The sequence below is a fragment of the Vidua chalybeata genome, chromosome 16 (genome assembly GCF_026979565.1).
Source record: "Vidua chalybeata isolate OUT-0048 chromosome 16, bVidCha1 merged haplotype, whole genome shotgun sequence".
NCBI lineage: Eukaryota > Metazoa > Chordata > Aves > Passeriformes > Viduidae > Vidua > Vidua chalybeata.
Window position 1 is genome coordinate 9,752,887 of NC_071545.1, and position 22,251 is coordinate 9,775,137.

Below are 22,251 nucleotides of genomic sequence, written 5' to 3' on the forward strand. Positions count from 1 at the left end.
TTCAGGTCTCTTAATAGTGACTTTTTTAGATGTCTGGGAACAGGCAAAATGCTTAATCATATCACTCATTTACCTCCCGTTGCCCTGTTTTGTATTCAGGGCAGGTTGATTAACTTTGTGACTTAGAGATGAAGCCACATAATTATTTCTATTAAACAAGAGAATGGAAGGCTGAATCAAAGCTGCAATGGAGACAGCACAGTCCAAGTGTGCTATTAGATGCTATTGCTGGCAAGATGCTCTTTTCTCCAGGTCACCCTCTGCCCAGAAAAAAGGCATTTATAACATGGGAAAGTTAGAAACAAAGTCCCTTCAAAACAGTAGCCCCCAGGAGGTAGTAAAATAGGAAGTTTCAAAGGAATACAGTGTAACAAATAAATATGATTGAACAAAGCATCTGCCAAACTTCAAACATGTTAAATTTATCATTGTGTCATAGGAAGGATTTAACTGTGCAAGGGATGCGTTAATGAAACCAAGAGGTTTAATGGAATTTAACTTATGAAGGAAGAAAATCATAAAGAATCATAATATAATGCAAGACCTGCCCAGCTCTAATTGCACTTCTGATAAAATTTGTCCAGATTGCTTTAACACACTCCCCCCATCTGTAGAATTAATAGTAATATGCACATAAATCAGCAGGACTAGGTCAAGTCTGCCTTTCCTTACTGCATGAGCGACCATGGAATAGGAACTCGGGAGTAAATCTCCCTGTAATTCATTTTATAAAATGGCATTGACACATGACCATTCAGTGCCATTTTGTGAAGGTGACTGCAGAAGGTGAAGAGGAAGAGAAGAAAAAAAAAAGACTAATCAAGAAAAGGGGAAGAGATTTTAAAGTATAGTAAAGTATTTTAAGTCCACTCTACATGCTAGATATAATACCCTAAGAAAGCTAGAACCATACATAAATAAAATCTGTAAATAAAATAAAAATAGAAGTAAGGAGAACTTCACATTTTAAATGGGATTCTGAGATTCATTTGAAAATATGCAGAGTTCTCATTAAGGCTATGAACAACCTTAGTACAGTGAGAAATGTTTCTGTGATATAACAAGCAAATAAGTTAGTTAATTTAAAACAGATTAAGGGTTAAGGGAAATGAATAATTACTTTTCAGTCTCATTGATACAGAAGAGATAAACAGTTCTGCAAGATGCCTAAGTCTAAGTAGTCTGAGTATCTTGCCTCCACGTCCAGACAAAGGCAGTAAGCAATAAATAGGATTGTGCAGGATGCTGTTGCTAATTTTGTGAACTGGGCACTGGTGGGGTTTGAGCTGATGAACTCCCAGTGCTCCACTTGCTCCTTCCTACAGGACTTCACTGCTGTGCTCCTGAAAAATGTATTCTAGCCCATGCTGACTTCTTAAGTGTCTTTGACCACAATCAAATTTTCATCTGATTCAAGTGAAAAAAACCCAAACAACCCAACCCAAAACAGCCTACAACTTCAGCCTCTGTTTTTACCCAGTGAAATTAATTCTTTCCAGTTATATCACAGCCAACACACTTGGCCAGGAGTCCACAGCTGCTTTTCCCAGCACAGAGAACTTTCTAGGCACAAGATGCATCTGTAGGACCAAAGGAGACTTTTAGCATTTTACTTTTACAGGAAATACTGTACACTAAGTTCTGTCCTTCCCAAATATTGGCTTTATTTTGCAATGTACACGTTTGCCTGTACATATATAACCTAGCCATACAAGTGCCTGTCTGTTTCTCACTGGCACATACTTGGCAATACTCTCTTGAGCACTTCCCTGTCATTAGGTTACACATTGCTCTCAGCATGGGAAATAGAATCAAAGAATCCTCTTATTCAAAGATCCTTTTCCCATTTCATAATTAGGCAAACAATGAAGGGATAGAGCACAGTTCACTTCTATTCTAGTAGCCTAGCACCTCTTATGATATCATTTCCTTTCTGATCCTTCAGCCCAGGATCAGAACTATATATAGTCACCCCTTTCTAAAACTTCATTGATGATCATTTGAAATAGTTTAAGACCACATAACAAAGGACTTCCCCAGTACAGAAGACAGAATTTTAATTACTTGAATTAAAATTATTACTTTTCTTTAAAACTCTGGGACATTTAAATATTAAAAGAGACAGAATACTGCGCAGCTCTTTATACCTTAGAAAGTCAATGCCTTTTTATAAGCCATATTCAGTTAAACCCAAGGATAAACTTGCTTTTTAAATATACTTTACTAAGACTAAAATTAATGCCAAATTCTTTCAGCTGGACAGAGGTGACTTTAGAAAGAACTACACAGTTCATACCATGCTATAAAGTGGGCAATGAACTGCTAATCCATGACTTATTCCCACATATGGCTACACAAGAGTGAATACTTATGACATTAACAAGACCATTTCGATTTCCAGTTACTCAGAGTTTGTTCTTGGGGTGATGCTCCTATTTTCCTGTTTGAAATGGAACAAAAACATTAGCTCACATTGTATTCTAAAGAGGAATGTGACTTTACTGCAGATTCAGCAAAGTTCAGTCTGCAGTCTAGTTCCCCCATTTCTCACAAGATGTTTTGATCTCTTAGTCAAAAAAAATTCAGAGATGAGAATTTTTTTAAACATACTATATCATTGAACAGATGATAATCAACATGAAATATTCAGCTTGTCTCAGATGATTGGTAAGCACAGAAACTAAATTTTAATGTTAAAAAAAGGAAAAGTAAATGCCATGTAAATAATGCATGAAAAATTACAAACTTGTTTTTCCACCTGTTACTCCATTACTAATATATATGAAGTCTGCTGCAAGCATTTTTGTTATTTTCTTTTTTTTTTACGCAAACATATAAACCCACAATACATTAAGGTTTGTATATCAGAAACTCATCTTTCTTAGGGCCTTGGAAGCCCTGTATAAATCAGCTTTTCATACCTGAGCTGCAGTGGGGTACAGTGACTGGTAATCTTCACACAAGTCAGGTGAAAAAAAAAAAAAGTTACAATACAGCCACAAGCTTGAACTTGCCTGGATGAAACCCTGCTGGTTTGAGGCAGATTAGTTAAGGAAGATCATACAAGAGAGCTAATCCCTGTTTTACAGCAGGGATGGAACAAACAAATCATGCTAACCAGCAAAAACTGAAGTTTTTATGGGTTTCCAGTACCAGAAAGGGTAAATATTTAAGTCATCATTATAAATGTTACATGAAATGCAATAAACCACAAGGAACCACTGCAACTTTCATTGCAGCATTTTGGAACTGCCACTGAATTTCACAGTCTTAGCAGTGTCCAAAAAAACCTCAAACCAAAAAACCCCATATCTAAATAGAGTCCAAAGTTTTGATAAAATTCTCTTACTCAGAAGTCCAAGACAATTGGTTTAGGTTCCCTGCCCTGCCCCGTGGGACTGTTAGTGACATCTACAATGGATACTAGATTTTTTTTTGTTGAGAAATAATTCAGCAGGAAGAGCTGACTGTACAGACTAAATATATCCTTTCACTAAAGGATTTACAAGCTAGCTACAACTATGACGTTATTTTCCTCACAAAGTTGTCATTTACTTTCCATTTTGTCTCTCACTGAGAGCACAAGAAGTACATTTTCTTGACACAGGCTGATTTCACCTGGGGCTGGTGGTGAGGAAAGGCTGTGATTGCTCAGCATCCTTAGCTCAGAGGTGTGAGAGAGAACAACCTCCTGCCCCGAACGAGCCCCCGCTGATGGAGCCGTGTTTGGGGGGGTCAGGCTGGGGGAGCACACACCTGGAGTCACTCTGGCCTAGCCAGACCTGGCCACAACCCAGGAAGCATGGACACACAGGTGAGGTCCAGGGCATCCTGCCCAGGCTCCCACTGCAGGATGAAAGATGGTGCCAGGCTCACGTGGAATTTACTGTTCCAGCACGGTGAGAAATGCTTTAAGGAATCCCTTCGCCATTTCCTCAGGCCTTTGAGGCACAGCACGAAGATATCAAGTCTCACTCATTGCAGGTGTTTTAAATATGTATTTTTCCCTGGAGGGTGTGCGCTCACAAGCATCATTAGGGGTTTCTGAGCTGAAGCCCAGAGTCAGGGCACACAGGCAGCTGCTCTTAGAGCTGTAGGTGCCCAGATACCAGTTCTGGTGCCAGCACCACCACACTGCAACACACAACCACCCTAAGCAGGTCAGGGCTGCAGGAGTGTTACACCCCATCTTATCACTGTCTAAAAACAGGAGAATGAGCTTCAGTTTGTAGGGTGCAGTAAGATTGGGACAGGTGGGGAATAAAATATTAAAATTGACTGGAAAATGTAATCTATTATCTAACTTATCATGAAAACATAGCTGGAAAAATATCACTGAAATCCTATGAATATCTGTCTCCTTTCTTTTCTCTGGTGCTACTGCAGTTTTTACCAAAGGCCTTCAGTGTTTTCAGATTCTGCTTCCTCCCATCAGCCATTTCCAGAACCTGAAAATGTGTTACTTATCTGGAAGTCTTCATAACAAAATTTACAACAATAATTGTATACAGAACAAACATTTTTGGGGTAGTTCTGTAAGAACAAACTGCAGTATCTGTTTCTACACACATTCTTTTATGTTCAGTAACAAACCCACCTCTTGTTCACTGTGCTTCTTGAATGCATCATTTCTGGTTTATATTCTAGCAGGGAAATATTACAGAACTTACACTCAAGACTGGTTCATCTTCTTCCACCTTTCTTTTAGCAGACTGGAGGTTTGTATAGCACAAGCCTGGAATGTTACTGTATAACTGGAAGATACAAAACCTTATTCCTGTAAATCCCCACAAATACTTTCAAGACAGCTCTCTGTGTAGTTTCCTTTTATAGCACAGGAATCAAGTGGCTTCTTCATATGAAATTCCATTATAAATATAGCAGAATACTCTTTTATTAATGCTCCATAGGAAAAGCTGGCCTGATTCTAACTACTTAAACTGCAGCCTCTAAGCTGGTTTCCCAGAAGTTTCCACCAGATGAGGTGCTAAAGGTTCTGCAGTTGCTGGCACGCTTCACTCTCCTTTCTGTCCAACACAATCCATTCCAAAGGCAGCACGCTGGGATAGAGGGATGGCATGGATGCAGTGAGGTGGACAAGATGTCAGATCTCTCCTCTCCAGCTGAAATGAGCCGAGGAAGGGAAGAGTGCACGGTGTCATCTTTCTAAGTGAAATAGGATTCCAGCTGACAGGGTCAATGTATATGTGTTAAAGTAAGCCAACAACTCTCCTCCCTCCCCTTTTTATTTTAATGGAAGCTGAGCTAGCTACATTCATCCTAAACCATGGAATTTTCTCTTTCTCTGCTTGGTTTTCTCACTAGTGAGAGTGACACAAGTTGACAGTTGTGGAGACCTTTAAAATTACACCACTTGACAGGCAAAAGTCTTTTGTGTTCAAATGTGTTCAAATCCTGTCTTTTAACCTGAATAACAGTCTGTTCTTTTGTGCTTGAAAGGAACATCAAGTTCAGGGTTCACCCTCTGTCAGGAAAGAATTCCACTTCCTCTGTGCACCATGAGAAGTTTTGGGGTTTTCTCCCCTCCCCTCTCTATCTTGTGACTGCTACAACAAAGGGCAATTTTTTATTTCAATACTTGCTTCTCTAGATCATTTGTAGTGGTTTTTAACCAGGAGAATTCTTCTGAAAGGAACTCAAAATTTCCCAAATTCTTACATTTTAGACTGCAGATGAGCATAAGCTCTTGCATACCTGCTTCCAATTAAGTTTTAACACAATGGAACTATTAAAAACAAGCCTGTAAACCAGAGTAATGTTTAAATAAATTAGCAGTCTTGGTTAGATTAGGAGAGAATTTTGTCTCCTCTGATTGTTCTATTAATATACAGATCTTCTGTAATTTAGTTCCATTGAACAAAACCATGCAATGTAATATTTTTCTTTCTTCTTCTGTTTGGACAAGCAATTAATAGTTTACACTCCTTAATTCTTGAGCAACAAGCTCTGGGTACAGATCCGTAATGTAATTGTGGGTGACTGCTGTAGATACTGTTGCTACACAACAAACTGAGTGGGACTTTACACCCACAATATAAAATGAGATGTCGCTACAATAACTGGCAGGTGCTGGAAGAGAGAGTTGGGAAGATATAAGAAGCAGAATTCCATAGGCAAGCAGGAAATAACCTCCAAATTCCTTGTGCAAGTGAAGCCTACAGAGACAGTCTGTGTTACTAGAGGAGATTTTATTTAAATTATAAACACTAAAAATCGACATGACAAAGCCTGACAAGCCTTTGTGTTTTGGGCAAGACAAAGCCAATTAGCAACATGTGAAAGTTACTATTTTAACACTGTGGTGAAGTGTCTATGTGAAATTGGTTTTACTGCATTATTGAAACACGGCATTTGTCCTGGTGTGGTATGCTGAAATTTGAATAGTATGAAATCTTAACATTTTTAAACATGCAATTTCTTGTTTTCTATCTTTTCTTCCTAGAGGGATTTCCAAAAAGTACCAGGAAAAAAGGTATGCAAATTCCATATTGCAGAATAGCTTGAAGCACATAAATTCAGATTCTGTTCTTTTAATGCTCATTGTGAAGTCTGAGGGACTACAAGCTCAGAAATTTAGGGAAATACAAAATTAGAAAGAATGTTGACTCAATCAACTCATCCCTTATTCATAAGGATTGTGTTATGACTACATACATTCTTCTACTTCCTCAATTTGCTTAAATTATTCTGTATTAAAATAATGCAGAGAGCTTCAACCAGACTTGAAAGACAGAGATACTTAGTACAAAAGCTCTGAATCAGCTGGAATATCCAGATTTCCTTTTCATTCTCATTTCCCTCTTCTGCTCCAATCTCGTTCAATAGAAGAAAGGATTTCTGGCATTTTTCCTTGATTTTTTTCCCCCATGACTTCTCCAGCCTCTCTGCTTTCCACCCTCTGCTTCAAAAAAAATCTCCTTTATTTCTGTTCTGTTTCTGTTTGTCCCCTGCTGTGGGTCTGGTGTCCCTTTTACTGTCTCATCTCAGAAGCCCACGTTCTGTTTCCTCGTTCTGTGTTTCCTGGTGGGGAGGAAGGATTGGCTGCGGTTTGATACCAATCTTTACATCACATTGGCAGTGAATACGCTCTAGGTCACCCAGCAGGTTTGGGTTTGAACTGTGAAACCACCTCTAATTTGGCAGAGATAACAGAAGTATTATGCATGACAGAGCTGCTAGTGGTCAACCACTTGTGTTTTGGCAAGTCTAAAGGAACTCCTGGGTGAGATCTGCACAGGGGGCTGCAGCAGCTCCCCTGGAGTTAGAAAAGGCAAAGTTTGATCTGTCCTTACACACCCCATACTGCTCAGCATGCACTGCAATATGGTTAAAACACCAAAGTGTACAGTAAATACTTTTCTTTTCAAGCAGATACTTTCAGAGACACCTGGGTGTATCATATTTCTTTGGTAAATAGTCTAATATTGTAGCCCAGCTTCAGAACTTGTAAGACTTTCTTGAAAATGCAAATGATCTGTCACAGGCTCCTAACCACATTATCCTGCCTTTTCCAGCATTCATTGACTTTCCTTATCTCTAAATTAAGTATTCCATCAGAGAGTATGTTGGAAGAAATCCTGAGTTGCTGTTTGCCTTAAGAAGAATAGATTTTTCTGCAGTAACAGTTGAAGCAGAAGGTGAACAGAAAGCAGAGAGGAAGGCCATGTTTTCTCAGTATGGTATATCTTGAAAAAGATTTATAATTGCAGGATGGAATTCATAGTTAGACAAAAATATGTTTTCAATCACAATTCTGTATTGTCCTAAATAATAGGAAAAACCAGCTATTTTCACAAGTCAGCAGAAGATTACCCAATAATAATAATATTTCCAAATAAGCAATGTCCCACAGCGACAGGTCATAGATCAGTTGCTTCCATGCATCTGACCAACTGCTTGATTGCAAAAACTGTAATTGTGCATTTTCTGCTATTTCATAAGACTCTGCACAGCCATTTCTTTTAACTGTTCTATAGTTTGACAGCAGCAGCTCTGCTTTCTGTAAACAGCCTGCAAAGCAAACAGAGGAGCTGCTGTCGGGACTGTTTGCTCTGCCCTGTTTGCTGTTCCACCACTCCCGGCCCTCAGCGCTCACCCACAAGAGCTGTCAGAGCAAACCATAAAAACGCAGGCAGCCACACAGCAACCAGTGCCCACCTTTCAACGGGGCACTGTCCCCTCAATCCCACTTCTCCAGAGCGATGAAAAAAAATTGCTAAACCCATCCATGGTAATCAGCTGAATTAACAAACTATGGTGAGTTACAGGAGGAGATGCAAGTTACATCACAGGAAGGGTCCTACATTGCCCAAAATCAAAAGTTCAGAGGCAAGACATATCATCAAGTTATTTTTGTCAAACAGCAAATGAAGGCATTAAACAAATGTTTGTTTTTTGCAGTATAGGTCCCAGTTCTTTGCTTTGCAGTGACATGAGAATCTTTTGTCAGAAATATTGCAAATACTTTGTACTCCCTTGCCCAGTGTTGCAATTATGCTGCTCAGCCTACAGAAGTGAAGTTGTCAAGGTCAAGTTCTACTGCTGATCTTTCAAATATTCAGAAATTATTTTCAGAGAGTACAGAACTTGAAGTGGATTTATATTAATGTAAAATTAATCTGTCTTTGAGTCTACAGTTTCTCTTTCAAAAGCTCAAGTAGAAAATAAATATAAATGCACCTGAGAACTTTTAGTGATACACTTGATCAAAAGTAGTGAAGTAAAACTGAACCCTTCACAATGACACTCAACCAGAAAATTGTTTTAGTTTAGAACTGCTGTTGTAGATGAGGACTTCTCATACCAATATTCTGCTGCAAAAGTATTTCAACCTTCACCTTTATATTAAAAATCAAGATACATGTTTTTTGGTACTTTAGAATTATATGAGCTTAAAAATACATGCTTTTGAATGCATATGAAGATATAGTCACCAAAGGAGGGAAAAAAGAGCTAAACTTGTCAAAACATTGTATGAGTCTTGAGAAATAATATGCCTTAAAGGCATCTAATCCCTTCCATCCGTGTTATATAAAAGCAGAACATACTTTAACTAATCCTTATCTACTTCACATTTGTTCTATGAGCTGCCAGCACGAAAGCAAAAATAAAGGTTATACTTTGAAGTAATTTTAAAAAAAGAGTTTTCACTTACCTAATTCTTTAGAAACTGGAGAATCTGCTGATATGTCCCCAATCTTTGCAAGGCTATCATAATATGCTCTTCCAGCCACTACCATAACTGGGGATGAGTGAAAAAAACACAACTGTTAAAAAAATCAGAATATCTTCAATTTTTATTAATGTATGATCCTAGGAAGTCTTGTCATCCAGAGCACAGAGTATGAGAGGGGTATAGGGCAACAAGGAACTCCTTCTGTCACAGAATCTTACAGAAGTCCCTGTGCTCCCTGCTGATCTGTGAAACAAGGAAACAAAGACAGAACTTCAGAAAACATTAATGAAGTTTCAGCCTGTTATTTAGCTCCAACCTCCGTGCATACCCAGAGGCAATCAGCATTTAGTGGGAAGGCTTAGCCATAAGCCATTGGTCAGGACATAGCAAAGTTCCTTGGTACAGAGAAAACTGTTGGAAAAACCCAAACTGCAATCCCAAACTTCCTAAAAGTGCTGAGGTCTCTGGTGGTGACCAGCCAGAGCAGGGAAATGGCAACTGGGAAATGGCAACTGGCCATGACACCAGGGACCTGCAGCTGTCCCAGGGACATGTGGAGCCCCTCAAAAACAAATCATCCTTTCCCTCTAAATCTGGCTGGTACAGGAACCAATAATATATAGCACGAAGTTTCAGTTATTTCCAGTTAATAATTTCCTGTTTAGGGCTGATTTAAACAGCAAAGCCACTTTCTGTGGAATGAACATTGAAACATTGGGATTGAAGCTGCAGGGAGGCCAGTGGGGAGAAACATCTTACACAGGGAATAGATCCATCTTCAGTGCCTAGAACTGATCTGCACAGCACAAAGAAAAGAAATAACAAGGACAAAGTGGCAAGCTTTAATGTGAAAAATAACTTATTGAAGTTATTTGTCATAATTTTTTGTAGTAGTACATTCTTGACCTAAAGTGAAAGTCAAGCAGAGCCTCACTGTTAACTTTAGAATGCTTTTTTTTCCTGAGAGGAATATAATTGCCAATTACAGGTCTGTATTTTACAGTTTTTACTAGTAAGGTGACATCTTTGGTTGCATAACAGTATATTCATCAAGACTGAAAATTTTCCAAATCAAACAAAGATTCTCTTTGAGGCTCTGTTGCATTAGAAAAGGTGATTTCTCTCTAAGCTGTCTCATAGGTGCTCTGTATTCAAACTTTTTGAGCAGAAGAATTATACTGGTGCTACTGGTGGAGCAGTGTGCCACCTGCACAAGAGGATTTGATGCCAGCCCAACTCTTCCTATCTGTGTATTCTCAAGACAGCCCCAAGTCACTCTTTTCTCCTAATACAACCACTTAAAAAGGAAGGAAACGTGTGATTTTCCCTGTCCTAACCAAGCTAAATCAAGAACCCTGCTTGTATAGTCCCCTCACCAGTACTATGGAATATAAATTATTTCTACAGAAAGGGAAGGTTTTTTGACCTTTTGTCCTTTGTATAGAAAAATACATTATAAACATATCTGGAATTCTTTTAAGTTTTATGTTCTTTGTCAGCATACTCCAACTTTTTTGGAAAGCTGCAAAGTGTTTGATTAGCAACAGAGTATTAACTCCTTGTTACAGATCTATTTACACCACTCAGAGCTGATGGTGAAAAGATTGCCAATTTATGAGAGTCCAAAGATGACTTTGCAACAGTTGTTGCAACACTGTAAATATTCATTTGAAATTAAGCATTCATGCTAAATATGCCTTATCAGCTAGGCTTGAAGGCAAATGTAACAAAAACCAAAATGTAACATATCAACAGCAAAGTGTGTGAAAAGAAGAACCCTCAGAAACTGGTATAGAAATATTTCAAATGATTAAGAAAACACTTGTTATTCCTTCTGGTACTATCTGCAATTCCTAAGGTGAGGTACAAGGTAACCACATGTTAATCCATCAAGTTAGGCACTGCCACAATTAAGTCAACATTTCCCTATTTTCATCTCCAGCAGGCTTTGCTTTTATCTTTTTCTCAAGCCAGGTCTAAAATTTGCATAAAGAGAGATTTCAGTGTCTGTTTGGCTAAGCACTACTTCTGCAGGATCCCATTTCTCAGAGGACTGATGTGCCACAGGCTTGAGTGGGGCAAAATTAGAGAGATTTTACATGGCTTTAATATGGTATCAAGCAGTTTGACAGGTCTGCATGGGAAATGGAGCAGGCTCTGACAGGTCCCACAGTGCAGGCTCTGGGAGTCTGGAGCCCAGTCCTGGAAAGACCTTCTTAGATTGTTTCTGTGAAGTCAATAATGGAAGCAGGCAATTATATTCTAAAATGTTTGAGAGATTGGTCCTTAGATTCAAATTCATTCTGATTTTGACTCAATGAAAAAGATAGCATCAGGATTAGTATGGACAACAACAACAACAAATCAGTCCACTCCTGCAACTTGAACTAATTCACATTGTTCTGTACTCAGGGTTACTTAAGTAGTGACGTGTGTAGGTGAGCAGGAACAGATCTAAGAATGTGAAATATCTCTGGAAGGTATTTTCAGAGAAAAAAACTAAACCACCTAATTTACATAACTTTGGTTTTTTTCACTTATTATTCTAATGTGGGTTACTTAAACCCACTTTCAGTTTATTTTGCAGGAGCTCTGTGCCTAAGAGTTTGTGATGCAACTTCTCCAGAACAGTGGAAAAACCCCAAAAGACTGGAGAGAAGGCACATATATTTGTAAATTTGTGCTTGTTAGTTGGGGTTTTTTCCTCTTAATTAAACACATCCAAAGTTCAACTTGAGAATTAAGCCTATATACACAACCCTCATATCCAATATTTATATTTCAATGAGAATTAAACATTCTTTCTAAATGTAGCAATTGGAAAGCTTACCATTAACAGCTTTTTCATAATTCTTCCCCAGATTTATTAAATTCCTCAGTCCGGGATTGAACTGTTCCATAACATTCTAGTGAAAGAAAACAAAATTTGTGTTATAACCACGATAATTCCACAGTGGGTGTAAGTATTAATCTCAGTGTCACTCAGGCCTAGTTCATGACTGAGAAGTCCATGGATGGATGAAAATTGGAGGATTTAAGAGACTCAGGAAAACAAAGGATGGAAGGGAGAAGAAACTGAGCCCTTAAGATCAACAAATGGGAAAAAAAAAGTTAAACTATTGCAACAGGGGTTAAAAAGGAGTCTGGCTGTTTCTAATACAAAAGGATATCAAGTGTGTGATCAAAGTTCGTGCAAGACCATCTTTTATGGTAGGTAATGTTGGAATGAAAGAAAAACCTTTATCCACTAATTGTTTTATTAATTCAGACAACTTTCTAACAATAGTTCAAGATTTGAGTTCTAAATTAAAAAAAATGCTAGAAAAGAAAAGCAAAATTTCACCAGATCTCTGGTTCATATTCTTTGTGGTTTCTGTGTTACAGATGCATTTAGGGAAATTAGCTGTTTTGGGATTTTTTGCTGTGTTTTTTGTTTGTTTGAAATTTGTGCAAAGCCATGTTTTTTTTTCAGAAAGAAAATGAAAATGATGACCTTATTTAAATAGAAGGGGAAAAAAAAATCCACTGCAGCTGCTTTCACTGTCAAATACAATTACTGGCTGAAACAACCAGAATCTGAAATCCAGAAGCTCCAGGCAGGACTGCTCTCGTTCCTAGCAAATTCTACAACCTGCAGATTCTGGACCTCCTTTCTCCAGAATCTTCCTAACAAAACTATGGCTATGACATTACTCTGTGAAATTATATTGTCATGTAAAGAAGATAATGAGATTCCTGTTGACACCATTTCGTTACTCTTACTATTTTTATGGCAATACTTTTATGACACCACTCACTACTGTTCACACAGCAGAACTGTCAAGTTCAAGGAATTCAAAACAGATGCTTTCTGTTTACAAGAAACACAAGACTCAAGACAAGTGAAATACTATCAAGCTTTTGTCTGTTGTACTACTAGCAGAATGAAAATATTTATGTTTAGTACACAGGTGGACTCAAAAAGAACAGCAATATGTCACATTTGTCTGATTTTCAGGCAAGGCCACGCAGACAGAATTCTATTATTTTTCAAAGACAGCACTATATCTGGATTCTGCTGAACATAAAAAGTGAAGGATTAAGTCCAATAATACTTTAACAGTCATACTGAATAAAAATATAGATATTTTAAAAGTATATTAAACTATTAGATTCCAATACTAGTATAGCATAAATTATATCAAAAGCAGCCACAGAACAACAATACCTGGCTTCACTGCCTTTGTGTACAAATAAAATGCAACTGGGATTGTTTTCTGGTCTGTCCCATTAAACTCTCACCCACCCAAATGCAATCACTGCAAACAAACCAGCTATTGTCCCCAGGCCCTTGATTTGTGTTAAGTCACAAACCACATCCAGAAATCATTTGGGAAAGTGTGTTTCAGGTGGAGCCAACAATGCCAAGGGCTATTCTAACAACTTAACAGGATGGATATTCAGGCTCTGGTGTCTGGGAACATCCCTCCTCCTGCCCCAGCTCAGGAAATTGCTGCTGTCAGTGTTGCTGCTGTGGTTGTTGCTCTCCTCCTTGCTGAGGCACTCTGACTGTGAGACACTTGTTCCAAGGAGCAAGTTGTTTCTTCCTATTCCAACTTTTTGCTATTTCTTCCCAGCTGTGTACTAAAGATGGTGTCTGTTGACTTACATGGAGTCAGTGAATCACAAGGGAAAAAAAAAAAAAAAAGATGAATTAGGGGATTGTTTCAGGATAAAGAGTCCTGTATGTTCAAGGATATGGGGAAAAAAAGATGTACCATGATAGGGTGTGTCCATGGCAAGTGAGAGTCTAAGTATCATCTTGAATTGCCACTCTATACTGAAAATAATCTTGAAAGATTCTGCCTATGCTAACCCTGTTCCTCAAAACAAAAAGTTACAGAGTAAAACCCCTTATTGCCACCTACCCCAAAATTCTAAGAAGAGCATGATAATTATAGGCCTTGAAGTACTGATTTTTGGAATGACTGTCTTAGGCATTCAGGGGTAAAGATTCCAGTTTTCCTGACATCTTCTAATTCAGTTTTCAAACCAGTCACTGCACTTGTGTCAGTTGTTTTCATTCAGGAAGAAGTGAACAAACCCCAATAAAATTTCCCTTCACAGGTCCCCTCTCTGAAGCCAGCTCCCACAGCTCTTTTTTTTCACCAGACCTCTTGACCCAGAGCAGGTATTTGTGTACAGCAGACACAGACCATGCTCTGGACACACAGCAGGTCCAGTGGGACACAGGGGACTCAGAGGGAGAGCTCCAGGACACCACATCTGCTCAAGGTACACGAGAAACCACTGGGAAAGGTGAAGAAACAACTTACAGCCAGTGCCTGCAGCAGCTGCAGGAGCACAACTGATGGATCTTTTCTCCATCAGCCCAGGCAGTCTCTGGAAGGGTTTCAGGCCACAGTGGTTGATTGTTAGCAGAACCAGTCCCTGGACGTGAACGCCCGAGAAACAGCAAAAGCCTCGGCAATGGAAATTCCCCTTTGGAATCCTGGTTTCACAGTTTGGTTTATGGGTACCAGCTGATCCTCCCAGCACTGGGCAAGGCTCATCTCAATCGAGGGTTTGTGCTCAATAGAAAAACTTAACTCTCCCTGACGCCCCTGCCACGTCTCCAAGATGACCCAATGAAATAATTCTCAGATTATTTCCCTTTCATGCATTAGGAAGAAAGCACAAAATGTGATCTTTTACCTTTCTACTGAAGACAAGATTCTCAAAGCAAACAAAAAACCTGGCCATGCTTCTAGTGGTCTTTCTATACAGTTAATCACAGGTAACCACTGGCTGTCTTTGAAGTCTAGGAGAAGTATCTAGAGCACTTTATCAAAAAGGGAAACTCACAGGCAGAATGAGCTAGAGATTTGATATTACCAAGACACTTCAGATAAATTAAAATTATTGTAGTATTTTATTCAGCTTTGGAAGTTATAGGGGACAAGTGCAACTCCAATCAATTTGTACAGTTACTTTTTCTTACCATGTCTTACAGTTTTATAGATTCTCTTACTTTTACTCCAAAGAAAAGGTCACAAAAATGAGTGGGACTGAACACCAGTGCAAAATTTCAAGTCATACAATAAAGTCAGATCTCAAAACTTCTCAAAAAGGAGGACAGAGGAACAAAGAAAAAAAATCTGATCAGGAGAACTTAAAATTGTCAAAAGTCTCAGAAAATAACAGTATTTTTATCTGCCTTGGTGTACAAGGGCATGCAAATAAAACCTTTGTCTTAATCCAAATAAACATCATAAAATGAGAGAGAGCTTGGGAGGGTTAAAGTGGTTCACAACACACCATTTGCCTGTACAGTGAGGCACACAAACAGGGCCTCCTAATTGTCAATCGTGTGTCCTATATTCCAGTGACACACTACCTCTCATGAACAGAATAATTAACGAGAAGAGGAGGCACATGATCAGATCCTACAGCTTTCTATTATTTAGGATGAATGGAAATAAAGGGAAACATTTACAAAACAGGCAACTGGAAACATCTTTTATGCAGAGACCTTTAGAGCTGGCAAAAGCGACCTTCCAAGGGAGAAAAGCATAAGAGAAACCTATTCTGGTGGTTTGAGTCATTAAATACTCAGAGAATCTGTTATAAGAGTTGCTGTGTTCCTTTCACCACGTGAAACCAGTGTGAGTTATCCAGCCTGGTAGCATGGAGCTGGCTGAAGAGGAAGAAGCCCTGAATTTCCACTTGTTTGTGGATATTAAATCTTTCACAGTTCCTGATAGTCACATAAACAAGGCTAATCTTCAAACCAAATGACAGCCATTGTAAAAGTGCCTTCCTGTAAATGCTCAGCTTTGCTTTTTACTTAAAGACACACCTCACTGAACAATAGCTCAGCAGGTATGAACATAACTAAACAATGCATAGACTCCCTGCAGTTTCAAGTTTACATCCTGCAGGCACTCTTGCAAGAGTGAATAACAATGTATTTGGGTAGAATTCTGAAATTAGAAAACTACCAGAGAAAAGTAGATCTTGATGTCTGCCATCACTCCTATTACTATCACTATAGCTATTCATAGCTAAGCTCTGCATAGCTACTAGTGATTTATTTTAAACTGTTATTTCTCAATTTGAAAATGAGCAAAATTTTTAAGTCTCTAGTGTTGCCACACTATGTCTGAGACCCCCCGCCCTTGAGAAGATTCAAAAGGAGTACAAAAAGGAAATAATACTGTGTTCTACTGTACTTGAAGCATTTTGTACATTAGTGCATTTCATCTCCTCCTTTAGCTCCTGAGATCCATAATACAATTTTCAGAAGGGCACAGTTGAGCCCTCAGCACATCTCATGCTAAGATATCTCATTTGTATGTTAGCTTAATATAATTTTAAAACTGGTTTAACAGAATGGAAAAGACTAAATCAAGATGCCAGTGTTTATTCAAAAAGACTAATTCTTATGACTAATTGTTAGTCGTCTTGATGGAACATTTTTTGTTCAAGAGAAACATTAATACGTCACCCATCAGTGTATTTCAAATAGAAACCTTTTCAGGTTATGAACACATGCCCAAGGACAGACCTCAAGTAGGCATAACTCTAAATAAGGGCAGAAGAGATAATTTGTACTGAGGAAGCTCTGGATTTTATACAAACTCCCAAAGGCTCCTCTTCCCCCAAGTTAGATTTATAATGCAGGGTACAAAGGATCAGCCTGACTGCAGCTTGTGCTGGGACCATAGGTGAATTTGAAGTTTGACACATAAATCCAGTAGCTTAATATAATTGTGAGGGGTTTTTTTTTAAATACAGAAACATGGAATTTAGGACTTTAAAGTGAATTTATCAGATCTATTTCCGTGTATAGCCTACCAAAATAATTCTTAATGCCTCTGAGGAGCGCAATGGTTTTTTTTTTTTTTTAGTGGGGGAGGTGTTTTGGGGTTTTTTTAATTGTGCTTTGGTTGATAATCAAAATTTTTGGGTAAGATTCAAGATATATCTTAAATCCAAGATGAGCAACACAAATCATGCCAGTATCAAGAGCTCTGGAAGCCTCACCCCACAGGAGCACTCTGAGCTGCCTGCCCAGCCCTTGGCCCAGCCAGGCAGAAGGACAGGTCAGTACCTCAGCACTTTCCTGTCCTGTCCCCTTTGCCCTGCACTCCGTGTGTCACAGCCGGATGCCAAAGCAGTTCCCCACCTACAGCAGAAAACCTGTGCAGGCTGCAGGGACACAACCACACAAAACCACTTTGCTGGGGTGACCAAGTGACCATCTGTGCGTCAGGGGGTCCCACAGTGGCCCCCCACACTGTCCCACATCCCCACAGGGAGCTGCCAGGGCAGGGCAGTGTCATACCAGGGAGCCTCTCAGCAGTTCCTTGGCAGAAGGGAGGCTGTGGCCCTCTTTAGTCATAGGCTCCCACACCCTTGGGCTTCATTGTGCACGTGCCATTCCTATCATGCATTAAAGTGATTCTTCAGATCTTACATAAAGGGTAAATGTCAGCCCTGGTTTTGGTGTGTGCACACACATTTGTGAATTATGCTGTTTATTTAGTCAGGTTAGCTGAAAAACATTGAGGTATTCATTTTCTGGTGTTGATGCCAGAAGAAAGGAAGAACAAGATAAAAATAAAACGGCATTACTCAGCCACCTGATGACTTCTGTAAATATATTTTGAAGCTTTGCATAACACAGGTTACTATGTATTTAATAAATCCAGTGGATTAGCACTGTAAGAAACAGAAAAAAAAAAAAAAATCACACAACACTCCCCCACCCCCCCAAAAATAGCAGGCCAGCAAGGTATTAAATTTAATTTTCTATTATATTTCCAGGTCACCCAAAACTTGAGAAGTCTTAAGCCTGTATTTGGTCCTGCAGCACAGATGCCATCACTGCACTGCACTGAATTAGTTTTTCACCAAACCAAGCCTTTCTTCTTAAAGGTAGGAGAAGCACAAGCAGTGCTCTGGGTTTTACCCATCCCAGCACAGTGTTTCAGGCAGTGCACTGCTGGGATGGCACAGGCAAGGGCAAAAGTGTCATGAGCACTGCTGAACAAAGGAGAGCACACTCTCCACACAGGCTGGAGCACGGCACAAAGAGGTGTTCATTTGTTTTACATGGGGGAGCTGTGATTACAGTCCCAGCCAGTGCTGAATACACAGGCTCCTGCTCTCTGCCCCTAAAGGGTAACCAACTGTTTTCAAGATTTCAACTTTGATGGAGAAGTAACTGCTTTAAAGTGGACCCCGAATCCATTCTCTATCTGAAGCAGCCTTTATGCCTTATCTGGATAAAGTTTCAATTTTTAATGAGGGCAGGGCAGGAGGGTTTCCAGGCCTGTGAGTACGAGCTATGTGATGCAACATGCCAGACCTCTCAAAATACCTACAGAGGAGACATTTCATCACAATGTCAACATTAACTTTGTATTCCTTGGTGGTTTTCCTGGTTATTTCAATCTTAAAGATACCTTTGAATTAGTTGAGAAAACAAAACTAAAGCGCAAACCTTCCCAGGAAATCAGTCGTGAATAACAGGGAAGGTTTTGCTATTTAGAGGTCTCTCATTCCTTTAAAGCCTATTTTAAATTATATCCATTAAAACACACAGGAGATCTTCTCCCCTCTCCTCTGTAAAACTGTTTTGACTGCATTCTGGAAGTCAATAGACAGAGCAGAGCATTCCTTTGTTGGCACAGCCCTGAACAGTCAACTTCCCAGGTTTCTCTTCTGTGTGCCTGTATTTACAGGGTGCTCTTCTGAGAGAGGAATTTATGTTTGCTTATGGCCTTGCCACAAACGTAACTGATACCAAAAAACACCAGACTATTTAAGATTATCTGCTCTGGTTCTAGAGGACGAAATTTATACCCAGATAATCTCATTTTTTCTGTAGTTTTGCATGAATTTGATATCTAAGTCCGAAGAAAGTAAACAGCAAATACAACATGACCCCAGTATAACCGGACTACTTAAAGGGAGGGGTAAAGTTGACTTTAAATGTGTGTTGAAGAACAACAAAAGTAACAGCAAAATTTACTCCTAGTAAATGTTTTTGGAAACCTTTAAATACTGATGACAACATCTTCAGAAATATGAAAACGTTTGATAATAAACCAGAAAAATTTAGTAAATAGTGAAATAGAACAATCCAACAGAAAGCTTTCCTTAGGGCTCAAAGCTACAAGTGCAGTGCAGCTGTAAGTTAAATTTGCAAATGCATTCAATCATGCAAATTTGAGTGCTTTCTCTGGTACAACGCACTGTACAGAATGAGGACTACAGATACAACTATGGATTACTTCACTACCCAACCAAAATTATGATTCTCAAGGGAATTTTTCCCAATTAGAATTGCTGTGTTTTGGAAAGAGTGTGTTTATAGGAAGAAGCAGTTCAGAACAAATGTCTGGTGCTCATAAACAAAATATTTTAAATTCTACAAATAACAAGGCATTTTGGAAAGTTTAAAACCTCCCAAAATGAATTGAACTACCCACAGCAGTCAGTACTTTGAGGCAGTGCTAGGGTGCACCATCATAAATCTGATTATCAGCTCGGGACGCTGGCAAGCAACTCAATTCAGCGTTAAGCCATGTTTAGGCTCTGGCCCGTATGAAGAAACGGTTCAAGCAGAGGACCACAACCACCAGGATCTCCAAACCACCTTATCACCAAAACGCACCAAGGGAATTGGGGCTGGCTGTTGAACCGAGCCGGCTGGAGAGGCAGAAACCGGTCTGGAAGCCGCCTTGTCCCGGGGGTGCCGCGGCCGTGCCCGCCCGGGGGCTGCGGCGGAGCCCCGGCCGCGGGGAGGGGGAGCGGCCGGACACACCGGGGCGGGCGGGATCCCCCCGGGGATCGGGGAAAAAAGGAGAAGGGGGAAAAAAACAGCAAGAAAAGAAAAGAAAAAAAAGTAAAGAAAGAAAGAAAAAAAAAGAGAGAGAGAAAATAAAGTAAAGAGAAAAAGAAAAGATAAAAGTTTGCTGCGTTTCCGCGACCGCCCCGCGCCTCCCGCGGCCCCCTGGGCAAAGGTGGCCGCGGGCAGCCCCTCCCCGCTCCGCACTCACTTTGTACGTGTTCTCCGTCAGCTTGTTCACCTCCTCGGGGTCCCGGGACATGGTGCCGGCGGGGAGACCTCGGTCCTGCGGAGCGCCCCGGCCCCAGCCCAGCGCAGCGCCGCGGCAGCCTCGGCGTTCCGTGCACAAACTGTCAAAAACTTGCGGAACCAGCCGGGCAGCGCCGCCGGGGCGGGCCCTGCGCGGCTCCCGACGCGGCAGGACTGGCTCGGCGGGCGGGGAGGGCCGGGCCGGGCTCGCATCGCCGCACTCGGCTCGGCGGGCACGGCTCGGCTCGGCTCGGCTCGGCACGGCTCGGCCGGGCGGGGCGGGCGGAGCGCTCGGACCGCCCCTACCTGAGCCACCGCCCGCTCCGAGCGCCGCCCCCATCCTCATCCTCCATCTCCCATCCTCCTCCTCCTCCTCCCCGCTCCCCTCCCCGGTGCCCCTGCCCCGCTGCCAAAGCCCGGCCCGGGCAGTGTGGAAGAAAGTCCTCTCCGGAGGCAGGCTGCTCTAAGTGCCCCGCGAAGTCGGAGGTAAACTTTTCCTCCCAGCAATTAAGTGAGGGCTCTGTAGGAATTAATTAGTCAGGATTAATTAGCTTAGCCCTGGTGATGGTAGTGCGGTGCGGTGCGGTGCGGTCTCCCTGCTTCCTTCCACACCTCTCTCCCTCCGCATGCGGGAGAGCAGCGGGGGAGACCCCCATTCCTGAAACCCCCTCAGGAATGGACACAAATGTTTTTCTCCCGACTCCTGGTCTAGTGCACTGCCCGAGCTTCCTGCTACACGTTGAAGTTTTCTATTTGTTTTAAATACACACCCAATAAAACACTGCCCTCAGTCATCTTTCCTCTTGGAACTGACTTACGAGTCCTTCATGGAGAGGGCTGGTGAGGAAGGCTGCGAGAAGCTGTACATTTTTGTGGATTGTAAATTGTCCAGATTGCGAGATTAAAGTATGCCAGTTAGAATATCTTTCTGATAAAGTAAAACTGGCACTATCTTGAAGGGCTTTGTGGAAATTTCATAACCTTGGGTATTTAAAACTAGGTTACGGTGCTGGGTATCGAGTGTGTGAGGTGTAATCACCCTCCTCACACGCTGGCTGTCCTTCTCTTGGTTGCTGTCTTTCCCTCTGTTTCCCTCACTTTATTGCAGCAATAAAAAACTGGACTTGGATCAGAATCCTAGATATTGGACTCTGGTGAGGGAGGAAGTTGTTAAGGGGTTTCGGGAGCTGCAAAGATGTTTTTGAGCACATGGATGTGCCTTTAGAATTAAAATTACAATTTACCATCTGGGGAAAAAGTGAGCACTTAAGGTGTTCTCTCAAATGCAGCTAAAATGCAGGGCAGAAAGGGGGTTTCAGGAGACTTCCTACTCCCAGGTAAGGTCTTTACAGACTTCTGGTATGTATGGTGTTAATTGCTTTTCAGTTTAATTTATAATGTTATCCTATGCCATAATGGATTGTTCTGGGCCCAAGTCTACAACTGATGTTCCCTCTAAGCCCTGTTTGCTCGTACAAACAGTCCTGTCAAATGTGATGTGGCTGCTTGCCTGAGCATGGCAGGCAGAGTCACACTGTTTATGCCCAAGTCTTTTGTCAGCAGAGTTTGTTACATCTCTGAAAACAGACTGGGTGCTATCAACTTTTGTGTTACCATATGCCAGTGCCTGAAAAGGATGTTATTCCCTAATAGACTGGTCAAATTTGAGGGAGCAGGTACCCAAAGGAAGATGCAGAAAGGGACTTTTCCTTCCCTGATTCCTGCTAAAGGAGTTGGGAGTGTAGTGTACAGCAGGGAGTGTTTTATTCCTGTTGAAGGCATAGCATTTCTCTTTCCTCTGAACGCTGTGGAGCTCTGGGAGCTCACCCAGGATTCAGGGTGTTTGTTTCCAGTTGGCTTGCTAAATTCAGTCACAGTAGATTACAATGTGAGTGTAAATGGAGTATGCACATCAGACAGAAACAATATGGATAATTTATTTAGGCAGAAGTGTTTAAGTTGTTATGAC

General features: G+C 40.7%; 1 protein-coding gene across 1 annotated transcript in view; it reads right to left on the minus strand.

Moving 5' to 3' along the window:
- The window catches only part of BAIAP2L1 (BAR/IMD domain containing adaptor protein 2 like 1), a 35,202-nt gene extending 14,743 nt beyond the window's left edge, over nucleotides 1-20,459 (minus strand). Inside the window, exons 1-3 of the mRNA XM_053957305.1 lie at nucleotides 20,245-20,459; nucleotides 12,027-12,102; nucleotides 9,176-9,262 (exon numbers count right to left, since the gene is read on the minus strand). Coding sequence (XP_053813280.1) covers nucleotides 9,176-9,262; nucleotides 12,027-12,102; nucleotides 20,245-20,295 — 214 coding nt within the window. The 5' untranslated portion in view covers nucleotides 20,296-20,459. The remainder of the gene's footprint in view (nucleotides 1-9,175; nucleotides 9,263-12,026; nucleotides 12,103-20,244) is intronic.
- Between the last annotated feature and the right edge of the window lie 1,792 nt (nucleotides 20,460-22,251).